At 52.9% G+C, this 21632-nt stretch overlaps 1 protein-coding gene across 1 annotated transcript in view; it reads left to right on the top strand.

The window, feature by feature from the left end:
* The first annotated feature begins 6 nt into the window (after positions 1-6).
* ASH1L (ASH1 like histone lysine methyltransferase) overlaps positions 7-21632 on the top strand; it is a 53853-nt gene continuing 32227 nt past the window's right edge. The window contains 7 exon segments of the mRNA XM_040333051.1: positions 7-823; positions 826-897; positions 900-3203; positions 5731-5820; positions 12146-12761; positions 13702-13887; positions 16749-16843. Of these exon segments, the coding sequence (XP_040188985.1) occupies positions 151-823; positions 826-897; positions 900-3203; positions 5731-5820; positions 12146-12761; positions 13702-13887; positions 16749-16843 (4036 nt within the window). The 5' untranslated portion in view covers positions 7-150.

The raw sequence follows: 21632 nt of genomic DNA, 5'->3' as shown, positions 1-21632 counted from the left end.
CCTTCAGTGCCGTCGGAGAAGGTAATCTACCTTCGCCAGCACCAGCGACGTCTCTGACTTCCTCCAGTAGGAGTTCAAATGTGAATTGTCCCCAATCCCCCTCAAGTTCATTGCACTTAACTCCTGACGCAACGCGTGTGGAATGTATTGATGAGCCAAGCGACAAAAGCAAGTTTACATCCAACACTTTACCCGCTAACAGGGCTCATAGAATCCCTCAGAACTCTTTGGACTTCTTATCTAACGAAAAGACGAGCAAAGAGGTCAAACGTGTCCCAGTGGGAATTTAAGGACTTCTGTTCCCCTGTACCAGACAAAAAACCTACACAGAGGGTGGAGCCTGGCAGCCACCGCTCAAACCCATCTGTCGTCAGCTTTGCAAGTTTACTTAGGAAAAAACAGTTGGTGAAGGTCGGCAGCCTCTCGGAAAAACCACCTTACGGCAACCAACATGGCGGCACTAACACGCAGATCAAACATTTTAAGAAAAGGAAAGGCAAAAAGCCCCGGTGGACAAAAGTGCCCAACAAAACGACCCAGAAAGTATCGCCTGAGCATGGTGGGGTAAGGCCGGCATCAGTGGGAAGTGAGCGGTCTCAGCGGGGCACACCGGAGAAATCTTCCGGGAAAACCTCAGTTCATGGTCAAGTTTCCAAGTCATTGTCCAAAGCAAACCTTTCCAATGAAGGAGCCATCAATGAAACGCACAAGCTGTACAGTTCCCATAGGAATTATAGAATGGTTTGTATGTCCACCGATGGCTCCAACGCTTACAAACCTAAGAGAGGGAAGCCTAAAAGTAAGGATATGCCCCATCTGGAGGGTCCCCGAAAAGAGCACTTAAAATCCCAGCTTTTAAAGTAGCCTCATCACAATCCAAAGAAGAGCAAGGGCCCCCGTTCTCCAGCCGGAGATCGAGATGTCGTCTCTAAAAACAAGCCTTCCCAGACCGGCGTTTCCCAGGAAGAGAGGGAGGCCAAGGAGGGATTCCACTGCCCCGATGCGAACTCCGCCTGTCCTGTCCGTCGCGCCTTTTCTGGTGACCGATAATCGCAAGCAAACCGAGTGCGAAAAGGAGAAGCAACAGAACGACGAGCATCTGAACAGCAGGCTCCACGCTGACGACGCCGGCGCTAATTGCTCAGAGGCAGATAAGAAATCTCTGAAGAAAAATAACGGGCAACTTGTGAAAAATATCATCCGGAAGATAAATAAGATGAAGACTATGAAACGGAAGAAGCTGCTGAGTCAGATTCTCTCTAGCACGGCCGAGCAAAGCTCTAGGGGGAAGGCTCCGGTGAAGCTGCAAGGTACGGTATCGACCCTCGCGGCCACGTTCACTTCCAAATTGGGTCAGCAAATCAACGTCAGCAAGAAAGGCACAATCTACATGGGCAAGAGGCGAGGCAGGAAGCCCAAGTCAACGTCGGAGACCAGCAATTCCACCTGCTCTCCGGCGTTGGAGAATACTGCCCAGCAGGAGGCTCACTCAATGTTGGGTCAAGTTGTAGCACCCGTCATATCTCCAAACATATCCAGGCCTGAGGTTCTTCCCTCTCCAGCCAGTTCCCTCTCACCTGGAGCCAGCGGTGCCCAGAGCCCCATCGGCAGCGATGTCAGCTTTGTGGAGCCAAGCCCTGTGCCATATCCCCACCCACACTCCAGACAAGGTACCTTCCTTCAGACCCTCGCCATGAGGAAAGCCTCCAAGGACTGTAGACAACTGTCACCCCCAACGTTGCTGCCAAACTCTCCCTCCCACTTACACGAAATCACTTCCTTAAAGGAAGCCACGTCTTCCCCCATCAGCGAGTCTCACAGCGACGAGACCATCCCCAGCGACAGCGGCATCGGGACGGACAACAACAGCACGTCAGACCGGGCGGAGAAGTTCTGCGCACAGAAGAAGAGGCGGCATTCCTTCGAACACATTTCCCTTCTGGCGCCTCAGACCTCGCCAGTTCTCAGCACCCTGAAAGAGAAACACAAGCACAAGTGCAAGCACAGGGGTCACGACTTCCTCACTTACGACAAACTCAAGAGGCAAAAGCGGAAGCGGAAAAAGAAGTACCCGCAGCTGCGTGCCCGGCAGGACCCGGACTTCCTGGCCGAGCTGGAGGAGCTCATAACACGCTTGAGTGAGATCCATGTTTCTCATAGGAGCCACCATTTCATCCCCAGGGATCTGCTCCCTACTATATTCCGTCTCAATTTCAACAGCTTCTACAGCCACCCAACCTTCCCCTTGGATCCTTTGCACTACATCCGAAAACCAGATTTAAAAAAGAAGAGGGGGCGGCCCCCCAAGATGCGGGACTCAATGTCAGAGATGCCATTCGTCCACAGTCTTGGTTTTCCCCTCTCTAGCACTGGCTTCTACCCTTCATACAGCATGCCTTACTCCCCTTCCCCCATCACTGCTGCCCCTATTGGCTTAAGTTATTATGGACGGTACCCCCCCACTCTGTACCCTCCTCCACCTTCTCCTTCCTTTACCAACCCGATGCACCCCCCTTCCTACATGCATGCGGGCCATTTATTGCTGAACCCTGCCAAATACCATAAGAAGAAACACAAGCTCCTGCGCCAAGAGGCGTTCCTGACCACCAGCCGCACCCCTCTCCTCCCCGTGGGCACCTACCCCAGCGTCCCGCCGGATATGGCCTACGGCTGGATGGTTGAGCACAAGCACCGCCACCGCCACAAACACCGCGAGCACAGATCAGACCCACAGCAGCTTTCCATGGACTCTTTGGCTGGGGTGGGCTCTTCTAGGACGGTTCTGGAGTCATTAAAACGTTACAGGTTGGGGAAGGACAATATTACAGAGCGGTACAAACACAAAGACAAGCACAGGTGTCACTTACCTTGCACTCACCTATCTCCTCCCAAGGGGCTGCTGAGCAGAGAGGAGCAGTGGGTGCGGAGGGAGGCACCCGAGTCTGGCCTGCTGACCCTGGGTCTCCAGACTCCATTACAGATCGACTGTTCCAACAGCTCACCCAGCCTGTCCCTCAGCGGCTTCACCTCTAGTTCTGAGCCGGCCAGCAGCGATGAGCACACCAACCTCTTCACAAGTGCAATAGGCAACTGCCGGGGCTCCATGGCTGCCAACCATGCCGGGGGCAAGACGCTAAGTGATGGCCCTGCATTCTTCACAGACAGCCGATCTGCCAGGAAGGAGGCCGTACCATCCTCAGCAGGTAAGAAGGTGATGGGACTCTGCATATGAGTGACCGAATGTATTGAATGGATGGTGAGGTTCCTGGTGTCGGAGACATTGGGGTCAATTCGCTATAGATTACCACGTGCGATAACACGCTAAGGTGACTCATTTGCATAAATGATCACATGCGTTATTGATAAGATGCAGAGTGGGAGTTCTCTTCTCCCCCTCCATAGCTGGTTGTTAAGGAGCCGGCTGCGGTGTCCTTAACAACCGATGACCCATCAGCTGACTGCGGGTTCCCCACTGACAGCTGAATGTAAAAACAAAATGCCGGCAATGAAAACTAAAAAAAATTCCATACCAGAACCTTATCCAATCATGTAGCCCAGAAGGCCAGGAAAGCTCTCCCCTTTCCTGAACCATACCAGGCCACGTGCTTTCAACGTGGGGGCAGGGGGGGCCCATGTTGATGGAGACAAGGGCCTCTTCCCGACAACCCTGGGTGCCCCCTTTAACACACTGCTTGCAGACCCCCACAACCACAGGCCAGGGTTGTGGGGAAGAGGCCATTGTCCCCATCAACGGGGGGCAGAGCCTATGCCCCTAAGCAAAAGCAACCCCCCATGTTGAGAACGTGTGGCCTAGTACGGTTCCACCAGCCCCCCCCTTTTTTCTGACCTGCTGGACTACGTGCTCGTATAAGGGGCTGGTATGGATTGGGGTGGGCACGCTATTTTTTTAATTGCCGGCATTTTTGGTTTACATTGAGCTGTCAGTGGGGAAGAGCGCTGACAGCTGATGAGTCATCGCTTGTTAAAAACGCGGCATCTGGCTTCCTGGCCCGCTCCTTAGCAACCAGCTACTGTGCGTTAGATTACGGCATTACCGAATCTTTCAAGCATGAGTTTTTTTAGCGCCAAATTCTTAGTGAATTTCACATTGGAAACCAATTTACCGCATGCGCTATTTTACCGCATTTTTCAGTCGTTATTCATTTCTTATGCCCCGTACACACATGCGGGATTTCTGATGGAAAAAGTTCCCGTCGGAAATCCCGAGGGGAAAGCTGAGAACCTGCTAGGTTCCGTCTTTCCCCTACACATGACCGGTTTTCCCTACAGGAAAACTCGAGAAGAGCTTTTGGCCAGGAATCCCGGCTTTCCCATAGGAAAACTGCCAAAAAACGCCGGGCAAAAGTCCGCCGGTTTTTGGGCAGTTTTTCCATCACACCGCCGGGATTCCTGGCCAAAAGCTCTCCTCGCAGTTTTCCCGTCGGGAAAAGCGCTCGTGTGTACGAGGCAGCAGTGAATGGACCCCGATGTCTCTGTCATGTTGGAATTCTCCGTCTCTCTTCCCGGAGATCGGAGGATGCGGATCACACGTCCCTGCGCTGTCCTGGCAGATGAGGGGGGAGGAGCTCTGCGATCTCCGGATGGAATTGTATCTCCAATCATAGAGAAAGCCGTGACATTGCAGAGAGGAGACACTATAAATAGAAGACCAAAAATATCTCTCATCCCTGACCTTCATCCCTACTACTACATCCATGATCAGAGTCCCTACAAGGAGGGATCTCCTGTATGATCCCCCATGTACATCCCATCCCTGACCTTCATCCCATCCCTACTACTACATCAATGATCAGAGTCCCTACCAAGATCCACCATGTACATCCCATCCCTGACCTTCATCCCATCTCTACTACTACATCCATGATCAGAGTCCCTACCAAGATCCACCATGTACATCCCATCCCTGACCTTCATCCCATCCCTACTACTACATCCATGATCAGAGTCCCTACCAAGAGGGATCTCCTGTATGATCCCCCATGTACATCCCATCCCTGACCTTCATCCCATCCCTACTACTACATCCATGATCAGAGTCCCTACCAAGAGGGATCTCCTGTATGATCCCCCATGTACATCCCATCCCTGACCTTCATCCCATCCCTACTACTACATCAATGATCAGAGTCCCTACCAAGATCCACCATGTACATCCAATCCCTGACCTTCATCCCATCCCTACTACTACATCCATGATCAGAGTCCCTACCAAGATCCACCATGTACATCAATCCCTGACCTTCATCCCATCCCTACTACTACATCCATGACCAGAGTCCCTACCAAGAGGGATCTCCTGTATGATCCCCCATGTACATTCCATCCCTGACCTTCATCCCATCCCTACTACTACATCCATGATCAGAGTCCCTACCAAGAGGGATCTCCTGTATGATCCCCCATGTACATTCCATCCCTGACCTTCATCCCATCCCTACTACTACATCCATGATCAGAGTCCCTACCAAGAGGGATCTCCTGTATGATCCCCCATGTACGTCCCTGACCTTCATCCTGTCCTTACTACTACATCAATGATCAGAGTCCCCACAAGGAGGGATCTCCTGTATGATCCACCATGTACATCCCATCTCTGACCTTCATCCCGTCCCTGATCTTCAGCCATACAACCAGACATTTCTTTTAATTAATATAATATCCTGAGCTCCATGCCGCCATGAGCTTATTGGTTCCTCTGTTATTTTCCAGCTTCCCAGGAGCGTAGTCTGAGGACTCCGGACAATTCCAGTTACAGTCCCTCTAGAAGAAGGACGGCATCTGAGAGCACTTCATGTTCAGGTAATTAGGGTTGGGTGAGGCCCCGGGTCATACAGCTCCTTCATCTTCTCATCATAGGCCAAGTTCTGATTTTATGAGAAAGGCAAGAGTATAGTTATGGGGGAACTCCAGACACAGATATCCCACTAGATTGGACAATGATTGAGTTCTGTACAGAATAGAAGTGGATATCTTAGACATCCTTCCAGTGCTTTGTTCTTGCACCTAAGAATATCTGTGTGACCAGATAAGAGGACTCTCTGGCCGTCCGGTGCGAGGTGACCTTCTTCTCTGGCCATCCGGTGTGAGGTGACCTTCTCTGGCTGTCCGGTGCGAGGTGACCTTCTTCTCTGGCCGTCTGGTGCGAGGTGACCTTCTTCTCTGACCACCCGGTGTGAGATCACCTTTTTCTCCGGCTGTCCGGTGCGAGGTGACCTTCTTCTCTGGCCGTCCGGTGCGAGGTGACCTTCTTCTCTGGCCGTCCAGTGCAAGGTGACCTTCTTCTCTGGCCGTCCGGTGCAAGGTGACCTTCTTCTCTGGCTGTCCGGTGCGAGGTGACCTTCTTCTCTGGCCGTCCAGTGGGTGTGAAGTGACCTTCTTCTCTGGCCATGCTGTGTGAGGTGACATTCTCTGGCCAACCGGTGTGAGATGATCTTGATCTTTTTTTGCCATGCTGTGTGAGGTGACCTTCTTCTCTAGCTGTCCAGTGTGAGGTGACCTTCTTCTTCTCTGACCACCCGGTGTGAGATGACCTTTTTCTCCGGCTGTCCGATGTGAGGTGACCTTCTTCTCTGACCATCCGGTGTGAGATGATCATTTTCTTTGGCCGTGCTGTAGGAACTGTTCCAAATATTAACTTTTTTCTCAGGCCGTCCCATATGAGGTGACCTTCTTCTCAGGCCGTCCCGTATGAGGTGACCTTCTTCTCAGGCCATCCCATATGAGGTGACCTTCTTCTCAGGCCGTCCCGTATAAGGTGACCTTCTCAGGCCGTCCCGTATGAGGTGACCTTCTTCTCAGGCCGTCCCATATGAGGTGACCTTCTTCTCAGGCCGTCCCATATGAGGTGACCTTCTTCTCAGGCCGTCCCGTGTGAGGTGACCTTCTCAGGCCGTCCCGTATGAGGTGACCTTCTTCTCAGGCCGTCCCGTATGAGGTGACCTTCTTCTCAGGCCATCCCATATGAGGTGACCTTCTCAGGCCGTCCCATATGAGGTGACCTTCTTCTCAGACCTTCCCGTATGAGGTGACCTTCTTCTCAGGCCGTCCCATATGAGGTGACCTTCTTCTCAGGCCGTCCCGTATGAGGTGACCTTCTTCTCAGGCCATCCCATATGAGGTGACCTTCTTCTCAGGCCGTCCCATATGAGGTGACCTTCTTCTCAGACCTTCCCGTATGAGGTGACCTTCTTCTCAGGCCGTCCCATATGAGGTGACCTTCTTCTCAGGCCGTCCCATATGAGGTGACCTTCTCAGGCCGTCCCGTATGAGGTGACCTTCTTCTCAGGCCGTCCCGTATGTGGTGACCTTCTTCTCAGGCCGTCCCGTATGAGGTGACCTTCTTCTCAGGCCGTCCCGTATGAGGTGACCTTCTTCTCAGGCCGTCCCGTATGAGGTGACCTTCTTCTCAGGCCGTCCCGTATGAGGTGACCTTCTTCTCAGGCCGTCCCGTATGAGGTGACCTTCTTCTCAGGCCGTCCCGTATGAGGTGACCTTCTTCTCAGGCCGTCCCGTATGAGGTGACCTTCTTCTCAGGCCGTCCCGTATGAGGTGACCTTCTTCTCAGGCCGTCCCGTATGAGGTGACCTTCTTCTCAGGCCGTCCCGTATGAGGTGACCTTCTTCTCAGGCCGTCCCGTATGAGGTGACCTTCTTCTCAGGCCGTCCCGTATGAGGTGATCTTCTCAGGCCGTCCCGTATGAGGTGACCTTCTTCTCAGGCCGTCCCGTATGAGGTGATCTTCTCAGGCCGTCCCGTATGAGGTGATCTTCTCAGGCCGTCCCGTATGAGGTATCTTCCTTTGGCTTCCCCAAGTTCTCTGTATGTCTCACCTCTGATGTCCGACACTCAGGAGTCAGAAGAAATTAGATCATCTCCAATGTAACCCAGTGATGATGGGACGTTGGCAGCTGAGATCTCCGTGCACCAACCAGTCTGATCGTAGAGACAGTCCCTCCCAGTCTGATTATAGAGACAGTCCCTCCCAGTCTGATTATAGAGACAGTCCCTCCCAGTCTGATTATAGAGACAGTCCCTCCCAGTCTGATAGTAGAGACAGTCCCTCCCAGTCTGATTATAGAGACAGTCCCTCCCAGTCTGATCGTAGAGACAGTCTGTGACGGTAGTAGAATGATATCCCCGTCAAGTATTCCCTTCTTCCCATAAAGAAAATCACCCAATATTCCACGAGGAGGGATATTCCTGGGATCGCCCAATAATCCACACATGAGCCAAGCTTACTGCTGGAACAAGACACTTTAATGGTACAACACCTAGCTTATATGTAGTTACAAACTGTTACAATGACAATCTCCTCCCCCCCTCACACAGTGGGGGCTCCCATACAGATTATAGGCAGACACTTTGGAGCCGACCCTGTAGACACATTTCTTAAGGGTAAACACAGGTCTTCTTCACACAACACACACAATAGATCAATTACCCTTAAAAAATAGGGAGCTGGCGGGTGATGGGACATTAACATTTCAACAGTCTGTTAGGCAGAGGAATGAGTCACACATGAAATCACCTTTTACCTCTAACACACACAGCATTAAACTAGCAAGGAGAATTAAACTCAAGCATATAGGCGAAAAGTCCTTCACAATGGCCCCCCTTTTTCTCCCTGCCCCGGCAACTCGGTTGGACCTTTCCTGGTCCAGTAGGATTGACGGGTTCAGAGCTTTTAGTCCAAGGTTAACTCCGTTTGGCGTGACAATCCATCGGCATTCCCGTTTTGCTTGCCTGGGCAATAATGAATCGTAAAGTCATAGGGCTGTAAGGCCAAGCTCCAGCGTAGCAAACGGGCGTTGTCCCCTGAAACCCGGCTAAGCCACACTAAGGGGTTGTGATCGGTGATGAGAGTGAAAGCCCGGCCATAAAGGTAAGGTGTGAGCTTTTTGAGTGCCCATACCAAGGCCAAACACTCTTTTTCAATGGTGGCGTAACTGACCTCCCTTGGCAACAGCTTCCGACTCAGGTATGCCACCGGGTCGTCAGATCACACGTCGGTCAGTCCCCAAGTCTTTGTGCGATCTGCAGAGTCACCAGAAGTCAGTGTGAAGACAGCGAATGGGTCTGTGCGCCGCCGTCTAGGTGTCCCGCTATGGGAGGGGGCAAGTTATGGCTCGGAAGTGACAATCACCGGAGATTCATAAAAAGAAAAATTGATATTTGTTGAAATGCTGTAGCACTGGTGCTCAGAGTCCGGGGGGGGGGGGGGGTTGGATCAGTGCCCCATAGGGTCAGCCACCCTCTGCTCCCTCCGCAGCCGCCGGTTCTCCTCTTTGAGCATCTCCAGTTCATGGAGCCTGGGGGGGTCAGCCTGCTGTGACCTCAGGTGGTTGTTCTCCTCCATGCGGCTTATGCACTCCTCCAGCTCCATGTACTCACGGATCAGCTCTTGCTTGCTCATGTCCTGCAGGCTCTCCACGTGGTCCTTCATCATCAGGAACTGGGTGGTGGTGTAAGGGGCCACCGGTGGGCCCTTGGCGAACATCTCGGCCCGCATCTGGGACGCCCGCTGCGACTCCCTCTCCTCCAGTCGCTTCTTCTCCTCCCAGGTCAGCTTGTTATACGGCTTCCAGGACCTCTTCTTCTTGGGGGGTAGCCGGCGGTGCCTCTTTCTGTCCAGCTCCCTCCAGGGCCCCTCCGGCTCATGGCTGTCGCCCATGCCCAGCTGACAATGGTGTTCCCTGTTGTCCGTAATAACAGATTGTACAATGAGGGCTTTGTAAGGGGTGCCCAATGGTTCTTCCTGACCCAGCTCCTGGGGATCCCAAGCCGAGTCTACACAATGGGGTGCTGCTGGTGGGTGGTACCCAGGTTGAGACCAATTTGACCTGGTGTTGTCGTTCATGGGGCAATTCTGCTTGAAGTGACCCAGCTGTTTGCACCGGAAGCAGCGTTGTTCGTTGTCCTCCTGGCGTGGATAGCGAGGGCTAGATGTCACCGGTCTGTTAGGAGGTTGGTGTCTATCGGCTGGTGGGTGTGAGGGCGCCGTTGGTCGTGGAGGTTGTACCCGTGGTGTGACCTGGTTCGTCTTGCGAGTATCCGCATATTCATCCGCCAACTTCGCGGCCTCTGGTAGAGTCATGGGCCTGCGATCTCTCACCCAATCTTTGACGTCCGTCTGGATGTGATTGTAAAATTGCTCCAGGAGCATTAGTTGCAAAATGTCCTCTGCGGTGGTGGCCTGGCTGCTGTTAACCCAGTTAGAGGCCGACAGGGATAACTGGCATGCCCATTCCACGTAAGAGTCTTTCGTGGTTTTGCGTGAGTCCCTGAACTTCTGTCGGTGGGACTCTGGGGTTACTGCATAACGAGCCAGGAGCACTTCTTTAACCCGGGCGTAGCTATGGATATCCTGATCTGGCACGGTCCGGAAAGCATCAGAAGCTTTGCCTGACAATATTGAAACCCATTCTCCTCTAGCTATTCGGTGCAGGTTACATTGTCGCTCAAAATCCGCCAGGTAGTTATCAATTTCACAGTCCTTTTCATCAAAAGCTTTAAAAGCGCTAAACGGAATCTTCCTTGCATCTGCTGTGCTGTACTCACTGTTTGGAGAATGTGCGGCTGCTTGTTGGACTGCTGCCAGTTTTAACTGTAGTTCTGCGTCTCTTATTTGTTTATCCTCCTGTAGTTCTGCGTCTCTTATTTGTTTATCCTCCTGTAGCTCTGCGTCTCTTATTTGTTTAGCCTTCTAAGTTCTGCGTCTCTTATTTGTTTATCCTTCTGTAGTTCTGCGTCTCTTATTTGTTTATCCTTCTGTAGTTCTGCCTTTGCTAACAGGTCCATCACTTTCAGCACCACATCCGCCGTTGGGTTCGGACCGAACCATGCTAGCTTCTCTCTCATTAGCTTGTTGGCTGGCGATTCCTCTTCCTGAATCACTGGTGTCTCCATCTCTTGTACTGCTGGCGTTGCTGCAACCAAGTTCTCCTGGTCTCGCTCCATTAATTCTGCTATGATGACCCGCTTGGTTTTGTTGCTAGCAATCCTTCCACGAACTTCCAGTAGTTCTTCCAGTGTCTGCTTGGAATCCGGGTGTAAAGGGGAATAGAAGGGAAAATCCCACTGCTACCAACCAATTGTGGTGGTATTAGAATGATATCCCCGTCAAACATTCCCTTCTTCCCATAAAGAAAATCACCCAATATTCCACGAGGAGGGATATTCCTGGGATCGCCCAATAATCCACACATGAGCCAAGCTTACTGCTGGAACAAGAGACACTTTAATGGTACAACACCTAGCTTATATGTAGTTACAAACTGTTACAATGACAATCTCCGCCCCCCCTCACACAGTGGGGGCTCTCATACAGATTATAGGCAGACACTTTGGAGCCGACCCTGTAGACACATCTCTTAAGGGTAAACACAGGTCTTCTTCACACACACAATAGATCAGTTATCCTTTAAAATAGAGAGCTGGCTGGGGGTGGGACATTAACATTTCAACAGTCTGTTACGCAGAGGAATGAGTCACACATGAAATCACCTTTTACCTCTAACACACACACACAGCATTAAACTAGCAGGGAGAATTAAATTGAAGCATATAGGCAAAAAGTCTTTCACACAGTCCCTCCCAGTCTGATCGTAGAGACAGTCTCTCCCAGTCTGATCGTAAAGACAGTCCCTCCCAGTCTGATCGTAGAGACAGTCCCTTCCAGTCTGATCATAGAGACAGTCCCTCCCAGTCTGATCGTAGAGACAGTCCCTCCCAGTCTGATCGTAGAGACAGTCCCTCCCAGTCTGATCGTAGAGACAGTCCCTCCCAGTCTGATCGTAGAGACAGTCCCTCCCAGTCTGATCGTAGAGACAGTCCCTCCCTGTCTGATCCTAGAGACAGTCCCTCCCAGTCTGATCGTAGAGACAGTCCTGTCTGTACAGATTTGAAGGGTCTGTGATCAGGTTAGAGCAGTGAGCCACTCCTGACAGTGGGCCTCAAATATCATGCGGGGGTCTCACTGGCACCATACTCGTATTTCAGTTCCTTCCCGTCCTCGGAAGTGTCGCAGTCCTGATACCCTGAGTTGGGGGATTGTGGGAGGTGCCGGGTGTAGATTTGGAGGCTCATTGCCATGGTCATTATTACTAACCCTTGTTGTCTTATTCCAGTCATGGGGGTCCCGTTGCGAAGCCTACGGCACAGTTCTACAATGGAGGAACCTGTGGATTGTTTGCTGCCACGCACAGTGGATGACGTCCTCCCCTCCTCCTCCTCCAGTCCTGCCAGGGGGCACTGCCGGGAGAAAGGCCAGAGCCGCTCGGACACTTTGCTTGTTTCGGAATCTCCTCCAGACGGTTTCGGCCCGTCGTCTGGTCGCCTGCCAAGCCTGAAGAGGAGTGTGGTGGAAGCCATACACAAGCAGGCTCGGAGATTGTACAACTACGATACAATCCTGGCCTCTAAGAAGAACATGGACCACGTCAATAAGATCCTGAAGGCCAAGAAACTGCAGAGACAGTCCCGGACAGGAAACAACATTGTCAAGAGGAGGCCGGGGAGGCCCAGGAAGTGTCCTCCTCCAGACTCTCTACTGGCCGTGGCCAGCCAGCAGGAGAATGTCACCGCCCGAGCAGCAGACACCGTGACGGACGTCATCGAGGCCGTAGTGCAGGGCGTGACCGCTGAGCACCGCAAGGGATGGAAGAGGAAGCAACTGGGTGTGGAGAAGCCGATGAGGAAACGTCTGAGGACGTCATTGGAGGAAGACCCGGAGAGCAACACAAGGTATGGCTGCCAGTCAGGCCGCATGTTCTACATCTTATATACCGTCCAATCATTCCTCCTATACCGTCCAATCATTCCTCCCTCCTACACCGTCCAATCATTCCTTCTATACTGTCCAATCATTCCTTCTATACCGTCCAATCATTCCTTCTATACCGTCCAATCATTCCTCCTACACCGTCCAATCATTCCGCCTACACCGTCCAATCATTCCTCCTACACCGTCCAATCATTCCTCCTATACACCATCCAATCATTCCTCCTATACCGTCCAATCATTCCTCCTATACCGTCCAATCATTCCTCCTATACCGTCCAATCATTCCTCCTATACCGTCCAATCATTCCTCCTACACCGTCCAATCATTCCTCCTACACCGTCCAATCATTCCTCCCTCCTTCACCGTCCAATCATTCCTCCTACACCGTCCAATCATTCCTCCTACACCGTCCAATCATTCCTCCTACACCGTCCAATCATTCCTCCTACACCGTCCAATCATTCCTCCTACACCATCCAATCATTCCTCCTATACCGTCCAATCATTCCTCCCTCCTACACCGTCCAATCATTCCTCCCTCCTACACCATCCAATCATTCCTCCTACACCGTCCAATCATTCCTCCTACACCGTCCAATCATTCCTCCTACACCGTCCAATCATTCCTCCCTCCTACACCGTCCAATCATTCCTCCTACACCGTCCAATCATTCCTCCCTCCTACACCGTCCAATCATTCCTCCTACACCGTCCAATCATTCCTCCTATACCGTCCAATCATTCCTCCTACACCGTCCAATCATTCCTCCTATACACCGTCCAATCATTCCTCCTATACACCGTCCAATCATTCCTCCTACACCGTCCAATCATTCCTCCTATACACCGTCCAATCATTCCGCCTACACCGTCCAATCATTCCCTCTCTTCTCTTCCAGTCTGGCGGAGATCTCTTTCATCGATGACTCTACAGGTCGGGACATCGGCCTGAGTCCCCAGGAACAGGCGGAGGCGTTTTCCCGTCATCTGGCTCCTCCCCTGCAGCGGGAGAAGAAGATCACACGTCCCCCCAAAAAGAAATACCAGAAGGCCGGACTCTTCTCCGATGTCTATAAAACCACTGAGTGAGTGCGGGGGGAGGGGAACCCTTCACTGCCCCAATACTGGGGGGCTTCTAATGCTACCTCAATACTGGGGGGCTTCTAATGCTACCCCAATACTGGGGGGCTTCTAATGCTGCCCCAATACCGGGGGGCTTCTAATGCTGCCCCAATACTGGGGGGCTTCTAATGCTGCCCCAGTACCGGGGGGCTTCTAATGCTGCCCCAATATTGGGGAGCTTCTAATGCTGCCCCAATACTGGGGGGTTTCTAATGCTGCCCCAATACTGGGGGGCTTCTAATGCCCCAATACTGGGGGGCTTCTAATGCTGCCCCAATACTGGGGGGTTTCTAATGCTGCCCCAATACTGGGGGGCTTCTAGTGCTGCCCCAATACTGGGGGGCTTCTAATGCTGCCCCAATACTGGGGGGCTTCTAATGCTGCCCCAATATTGGGGGGCTTCTAATGCTGCCCCAATAATAAGAGGGGGGTTAATGCTGCCCCAATACTGGGGGGTTTCTAATGCTGCCCCAATAATAAGAGGGGGGTTAATGCTGCCCCAATACTGGGGTTGTTTATCTGCTGTCCTGAACCATAACCGGGTTTTAATTTGTTCCAAAACCAGGAAGTGTATATTGTGTTCATCCAGAATTGGGAAGTGTACATTGTGGTGATCTCACGCTGTATCCTCTCCTCCTGTCTGCGGTTCTGGGTAGGGGCGGTCTGGTAGTGGTGGTCTGGGTAGGGGCGATCGAGGTAGTGGTGGTCTGGGTAGGGGCGATCGAGGTAGTGGTGGTCTGGGTAGGGGCGATCGGTCTGGATAGGGATGGTTTGGGAAGGGGCAGTCTGGTAGGGGTGCGCGGTCTTGGTAGGGGCGATCGGGGTAGTGGTGGTCTGGGTAGGGGCAGTCTGGTAGTGGTGGTCTTGGTAGGGGTGATTGTGGTAGTGGTGGTCTGGGTAGGGGTGATTGTGGTAGTGGTGGTCTGGGTAGGGGCAATTGTGGTAGTGGTGGTCTGGGTAGGGCTGATTGTGGTAGTGGTGGTCTGGGTAGGGGCAATTGTGGTAGTGGTGGTCTGGGTAGGGCTGATTGTGGTAGTGGTGGTCTGGGTAGGGATGATCTTAGCCTTTGGTGATCTCATGCTGTACCCTCTCCTCCTCCTCCTCCTGTCTGTGGTTCTGGATTGGGATTTGGTAGTGGTGATCTGGGTAGGGGCGTTCGGTCTTGGTAGGGGCGGTCTGGTAGTGGTGGTCTGGGTAGGGGGGATTGTGATAGTGGTGGTCTTGGTAGGGGGGATTGTGGTAGTGGCGGTCTGGGTAGGGGTGATTGTGGTAGTGGTGGTCTGGGTAAGGGTGATTGTGGTAGTAGTGGTCTGGGTAGGGGTGATTGTGGTAGTAGTGGTCTGGGTAGGGGTGATTGTGGTAGTGGCGGTCTTGGTAGGGGTGAATGTGGTAGTGGTGGTCCGGGTAGGGGTGATTGTGGTAGTGGCGACCTTGGTAGGGGTGATTGTGGTAGTGGCGGTCTGGGTAGGGGTGATTGTGGTAGTGGTGGTCTGGGTAGGGGTGAATGTGGTAGTGGCGGTCTTGGTAGGGGTGAATGTGGTAGTGGTGGTCTGGGTAGGGGTGATTGTGGTAGTGGCGGTCTTGGTAGGGGTGAATGTGATAGTGGTGGTCTTGGTAGGGGGGATTGTGGTAGTGGCGGTCTGGGTAGGGGTGATTGTGGTAGTGGTGGTCTGGGTAGGGGTGATTGTGGTAGTGGCGGTCTTGGTAGGGGTGAATGTGGTAGTGGTGGTCTTGGTAGGGGTGATTGTGGTAGTGGCGGTCTGGGTAGCGGTGATTGTGGTAGTGGTGGTCTGGGTAGGGGTGATTGTGGTAGTGGCGGTCTTGGTAGGGGTGAATGTGATAGTGGTGGTCTTGGTAGGGGGGATTGTGGTAGTGGCGGTCTGGGTAGGGGTGATTGTGGTAGTGGTGGTCTTGGTAGTGGTGGTCTGGGTAGCGGTGATTGTGGTAGTGGTGGTCTGGGTAGGGGTGATTGTGGTAGTGGCGGTCTTGGTAGGGGTGAATGTGATAGTGGTGGTCTTGGTAGGGGGGATTGTGGTAGTGGCGGTCTGGGTAGGGGTGATTGTGGTAGTGGTGGTCTGGGTAGGGGTGATTGTGGTAGTGGCGGTCTGCGTAAGGGTGATTGTGGTAGTGGTGGTCTGGGTAGGGGTGATTGTGGTAGTGGCGGTCTTGGTAGGGGTGAATGTGGTAGTGGTGGTCTGGGTAGGGGTGATTGTGGTAGTGGTGGTCTTGGTAGGGGTGAATGTGGTAGTGGTGGTCTGGGTAGGGGTGATTGTGGTAGTGGCGGTCTTGGTAGGGGTGAATGTGGTAGTGGTGGTCTTGGTAGGGGTGATTGTGGTAGTGGTGGTCTGGGTAGCGGTGATTGTGGTAGTGGTGGTCTTGGTAGTGGCGGTCTGGGTAGGGGTGATTGTGGTAGTGGTGGTCTTGGTAGGTGTGATTGTGGTGGTCTGGGTAGGGGAGATCGGTCTGGGTAGTGGTGGTCTAGGTAGGTGTGATTGTGGTCTTGGTAGGGGTGATTGTGGTAGTGGCGGTCTGGGTAGGTGTGATTGTGGTGGTCTGGGTAGGGGAGATCGGTCTGGGTAGTGGTGGTCTAGGTAGGTGTGATTGTGGTAGTGGTGGTCTGGTAGTGGTGGTCTGGGTAGGGGCGTTCGGGGTAGTGGTGATCGGTCTGGGTAGTGGTGGTCTGGGTAGGGGCGTTCGGGGTAGTGGTGATCGGTCTGGGTAGGGGCGGTCTGGGTAGGGGCGGTCGGGGTAGGGGTGATGGGTCTGGGTGGGTGTGATTTTAGCCTGTGGTGATCTCACGCTGTATCCTCTCCTCCAATCACAGCCCAAAGAGTCGTCTGATTCAGCTGAAGAAGGAGAAATTGGAGTATAACCCGAAGGAGCACGAGTACGGTCTGCTCCCTGCCCCCATCCATATTGGTGAGTGGCTCCGCCTCCTCAGAGTCCTGTGAATGGGCAGGTTTGTGCTATTTATACAGAAATGGGTGTGGTTAACCACTTCAGCCCCGGAAGGATTTACCCCTTTAATGACCAGGCTGTTTTTTGCGCGGTCGTGCGACGTTGTACCCAAAGTTGGCGTCCTTTTTCCCCACAGATAGAGATTTCTTTCGGTGATATTTGATCATCTCAGATAAAATAGAGCGACATTTTTTCTCTTCCGTTCATGGACGGACACAGCATCTTATTCCTGACATTCGGGTATTAGCCTTCTATCAGGAGAGGACTAGGCAGAAAAGCATGTTAAGTGTTAAACATACATCTAAACTGTACAGTAGCGCCCTGGGGGCGGTCCCTCTAAGTACAACCCCTCTCAGTTTTTTTTCTGCCTAGCACAGGAGAAGGACATGGCTCCTCTGGGGATTTTTAAAGATTTTTCATTTTTTATTTTATTTTTTCTGCACTTTGGATCCTGAGATCTACAATCAACTGCCGACTGGGTGACAGGCTGGATCCTCGATCCTTGTAGTCCCCCCATGTTCGGCCATCGAGCGTGTGTCGGCCTTTAGCTACGCGCTGGGCCGTCCACGACATGCCCCGTTGTTCAAGGGGTGGCCGGTGGGCTATATGCTCCGGGGCACACACATGACCGGTCTGTATGTCCGTGTCACAGTGTGCCGGGCCGACAGCCATGCCGTAACTGCACGGACGTTGGTTCTGTCCGGGATGCCTCCAGCCGGGCCACGCAGGACGGGTAAGTAGCAGTCCCCCTGCTCTGGCAGGATGGAACGAGCTGGGCATTCCCGGGAGGTGGATTAGGGGGTTCCTGCCCCTCCTTTCTTCTCTCCCTGTCTTTCCCTCCTCCCCGTGCACTGTGGTAGCTGGGCGTGCTGTGTACTGACCGGGGGTCCTCTGGGGGGCTCCGTGTCCTGGCGGGAGGCTGCACTGGGTGTCTGGGTCCGCTCTCCATGTGTGGGGTTGTCTGGTGCCATGGGGGGGCCTCCGTGCTGAGGCCCAGCGTTTTCGCAGCCATTGCTTCTTTTCTGGCAGCCACGTTTTGGCAGTGCCCGGCGCCATTCTCTAGTGGCCGCTCTGGGTTTTTTAATGTTGTGGCTGTCATTTTCTTGTAGTCCACGCGTTTTTTTATGCAAGGGCACCCAGCGGCCATTTTCTTGTAGTCACCAGCTTAGTTTTTGTCTCTAGCGGTGGAAGCGGTTCTTCTGGCACAGGAAGACACCGCAGCCATACCAGAGAGGCATGTGGGTAGAGCGGACGGCGGCGCTGTGCAGTTACCTGGGTGGGTGTGGTGAGCCCTCTGGGGGGGGCCTCAGTCGGAGCAGCTAGGTGGGTGGGATTTTTTGTGTGCCTTGCCTTGGTCCCTATGGAGGTCAGGCAAGTGTGTCTGCAATCCCTGTGGTGACAACCTGTGCCCCTACACAAGCAGTGCCTAGGGACACCATCTTCTGGGAGAAGCTCAGACTCTGGTCTCCGACCTTTCAGTCTGGGAAGTCGTTTCCTTTTTTTGTTGGATGACACAGGGTCGCTGGACGCAGGAAGACTCCCACCGGCCAATCAGGGTGCTCCTTCGGGCGTTCAGGTGGTGCCCCTCCACTTGGTCGCGGAGGCTGCGGGACCGTCCAGTCAGGATCCGGTTGGACAACGCCACGGAGACGACATATGTTTTTTTTTAAAGGTACATTTTTATTTTGAAATTTTTGTACATACAAAACAGACAATACAACAAACACACATCCTAGGCGAACATCGCCCGGTACATCATTTTACAAAACTTTGGTAGCTGGTACACATTGAGCATTTTCATAAAAACACACAGAGAAAGGTGGGAGAAAAACAACAGAATCGTTAATTTACTCACTTAGATCTATTCAACGGGCAGAGGTATCAGTCAAACATATGTCACCCATCAGGGGGGGAATAAGTTGCTCGGCTGCTGCATGCTGTGGCTCACGTCCGTCGCTCGGCTGCTGCATGCTGTGGCTCACGTCCGGCGGGAGCGGGGCAAGGTTGTGATGGCCTTATCACCCGCATACAGTCTGGGCGTGGAACTCTAGCAGGCGGACTCAGCAGTTGCTGGGCCATGGACTATGGTCTCTACTCCTCTACCGGAGATGGGGATCGCCTGATGGGGATTTCATGGCTTCTCCACCCAATGGGAAGGGTTTGAGGTTGTGGCCAGGATCGAAGGTTCCTGGGAGGATGGGTCAGACACATTTTATGGTCCTGTGGGGACAGTCTCGGCGGTGTATGTCTTCCTCCTGAAAATACTCTTCCTCGTCTGCTCAGAGTAGTGGCCGAGGGGATCCGAGTCTACTTGCCCCAGTTTGTTTCCGGCGTCCCTGGTACGCCGCCTTGGTGAGACTGGTGGCGGATGTTCCTTGGCGGCTGCCAATGCGATAGGACATTTCATCCTGCTTGCAGTCGCTGGCCTTCACGACGGGGCTGTTGACAGTCGAATACTAAGTGACCGTTGCCCGTCGGTTCGGTGCTTCCAAGTCATCTTTCGGATGTATTACCGCCACACTTGAAGGGCGTACATCTCTAGGTGTGGAGATGGAGTGGCGCTCACGTACGTATTCGGCTTCCAGGATCCTGCTGTTTTCTTGGCAGCGTGGAGCGGTTGAAAGACGCGCATGTCCGCGCCTTGGCTGGTTTCTTCCACAACCCTTGGTGGCTCATTCACTGGTGGGTACGTTGTCCAAGGGGTTCCACGTGTGGCCCCTCTGGTTCAATCACTGCTGCCTCTGTGGATTGGATCTGGTACCCTGGGTGTTTTCAGAGACCACCTTTTTTCTGTACATTGAGAGTTCCCCCTGGTGGCGCTCTCTTGGTAAGGAGCTTTCGGGTGGATGTCACCTCTACCAGAGGGGGTCTTTGAGTGGTGGCCTTGCCTTCCATGTCTCCCCACTTAGTCATCCTAAGGGGTGAGGCGGTGCTGCGTTGGCAGCCTTTGTCTCTACCTGAGGTTTGTTATGAGAATGTGGACCTTGTGCTCCATCCTTGTGTCCAGGAGGTTGCTTGCTTTCCTTGGACTTGGTACAAGCTCTGCGGGTGTATCTTTCTGCTACGACTCAGTTTTCGGAGGTCGGACTCACTGTTTGTGTCGGTGACGGGTCCATAGGAAGGCCTGGCGGTCTCATCGGCCACCGTGTCTCGTGGATCAGACCGATTGTGATCAGGCTATGCCTTTAAAGGGCGGGCACCTCCCTTTCCTGTCACGGCGCTTTCACCCAGGCCAATAGGTGCCTCCTGGGTTTTCCGACATCGCGCGTCGGTCTCACAGGTGTGTACGGTCCTGGTCACCCATTCACACTTTCACTAGCAGCATGCGTCTGCGGATGTCTGCTTCGGCCGCAAGGTTTTGCAGGCGGTTGTCTAAGGTGGAAACTTCTCGGTTGAGGAGATCTGCTTGTTTGGGGTGAAGTTGGTTTAATTGCTGTTCCCACCCCTCGTTTTTGACACTGCTTGGGGACGTCCCTAATGTCACGAATAAGATGCTGTGTCTGTCCATGAACGGAAGGGAAAATGGGATTTTTGTACTCACCGTAAAATCCCTTTCTCTGAGTTCATGGACGGACACAGCACCCACCCCTCCTTTTATAGGTTTGTACTGCTTTTTGACGAACTGAGGCTGCATGATGCAGGGAGAGGGGTTGTACCTAGAGGCGCTACTGTACAGTTTAGATGTATAACACTTAACATGCTTTTCTGCCTAGCCCTCTCCTGATAGAAGGCTAATACCCGAATGTCAAGAATAAGATGCTGTGTCCGTCCATGAACTCGGAGAAAAGGTTTTTACGGTGAGTACAAATATCCCCCCCCCTGCATTGCACAGCTCCCCCCCTGCATTGCACAGCCCCCCCCCCCTGCATTGCACAGCTCCCCCCTGCATTGCACAGCTCCCCCCTGCATTGCACAGCTCCCCCCCTGCATTGCACAATTCCCCCCCTGCGTTGTACAGCTCCCCCTATTGCACAAAATAGAATCAGAATAAAGTTCAGTATACAACAGTGATATGAATGAGAGATTTGCAGGGCCAGTAATCATGTATTCCTTGTATTCTCATGCTTAGATGTTCACCATCCTAACCTACATCATGAGACCCTATAGACCTTGCAGTGTGGGGGCGTCTGTCCAGTGTGGTCCAGGAGGAGGAGGTTATGGATTTTGGTGCATTCACACTCTTGGGGGGGGGGGGGGGGGTAAATTGTAGTACACACAGTCTCCGGGGAAGGTGAATTGTAGTACACACAGTCTCCGGGGAAGGTGAATTGTAGTACACACAGTCTCCGGGGAAGGTGAATTGTAGTACACACAGTCTCCGGGGAAGGTGAATTGTAGTACACACAGTCTCCGGGGAAGGTGAATTGTAGTACACACAGTCTCTGGGGGAGGTAAATTGTAGTACACACAGTCGCTGGGGGAGGTGAATTGTAGTACACACACAGTCTCCAGGGAAGGTGAATTGTAGTACACACAGTCTCCGGGGAAGGTGAATTGTAGTACACACAGTCTCCGGGGAAGGTGAATTGTAGTGCACACAGCCTGGTAATGAGTGCGGCCGTAGTGTAGGATTTCAGTTTTCTATTCTGGGACGGATAAGTTTCCCGATGTCTCCGGAGAGGAAAGTTCCGTGTTCTCTGGCTGCCCGCCACCCCCGCTCAATGAAGCCTTTGTTCCCTCCAATGAGGTCATCCCAGACACAGCCAATTCCCCGCCCCCCTCCTGGAACCCGCCCCCTCTCCTTACATAA

The sequence above is a fragment of the Rana temporaria genome, chromosome 13, assembly GCF_905171775.1.
Source record: "Rana temporaria chromosome 13, aRanTem1.1, whole genome shotgun sequence".
Lineage (NCBI taxonomy): Eukaryota > Metazoa > Chordata > Amphibia > Anura > Ranidae > Rana > Rana temporaria.
Note: the sequence above shows the minus strand (reverse complement) of the source record. Positions and strands in the feature narration are given on the sequence as shown.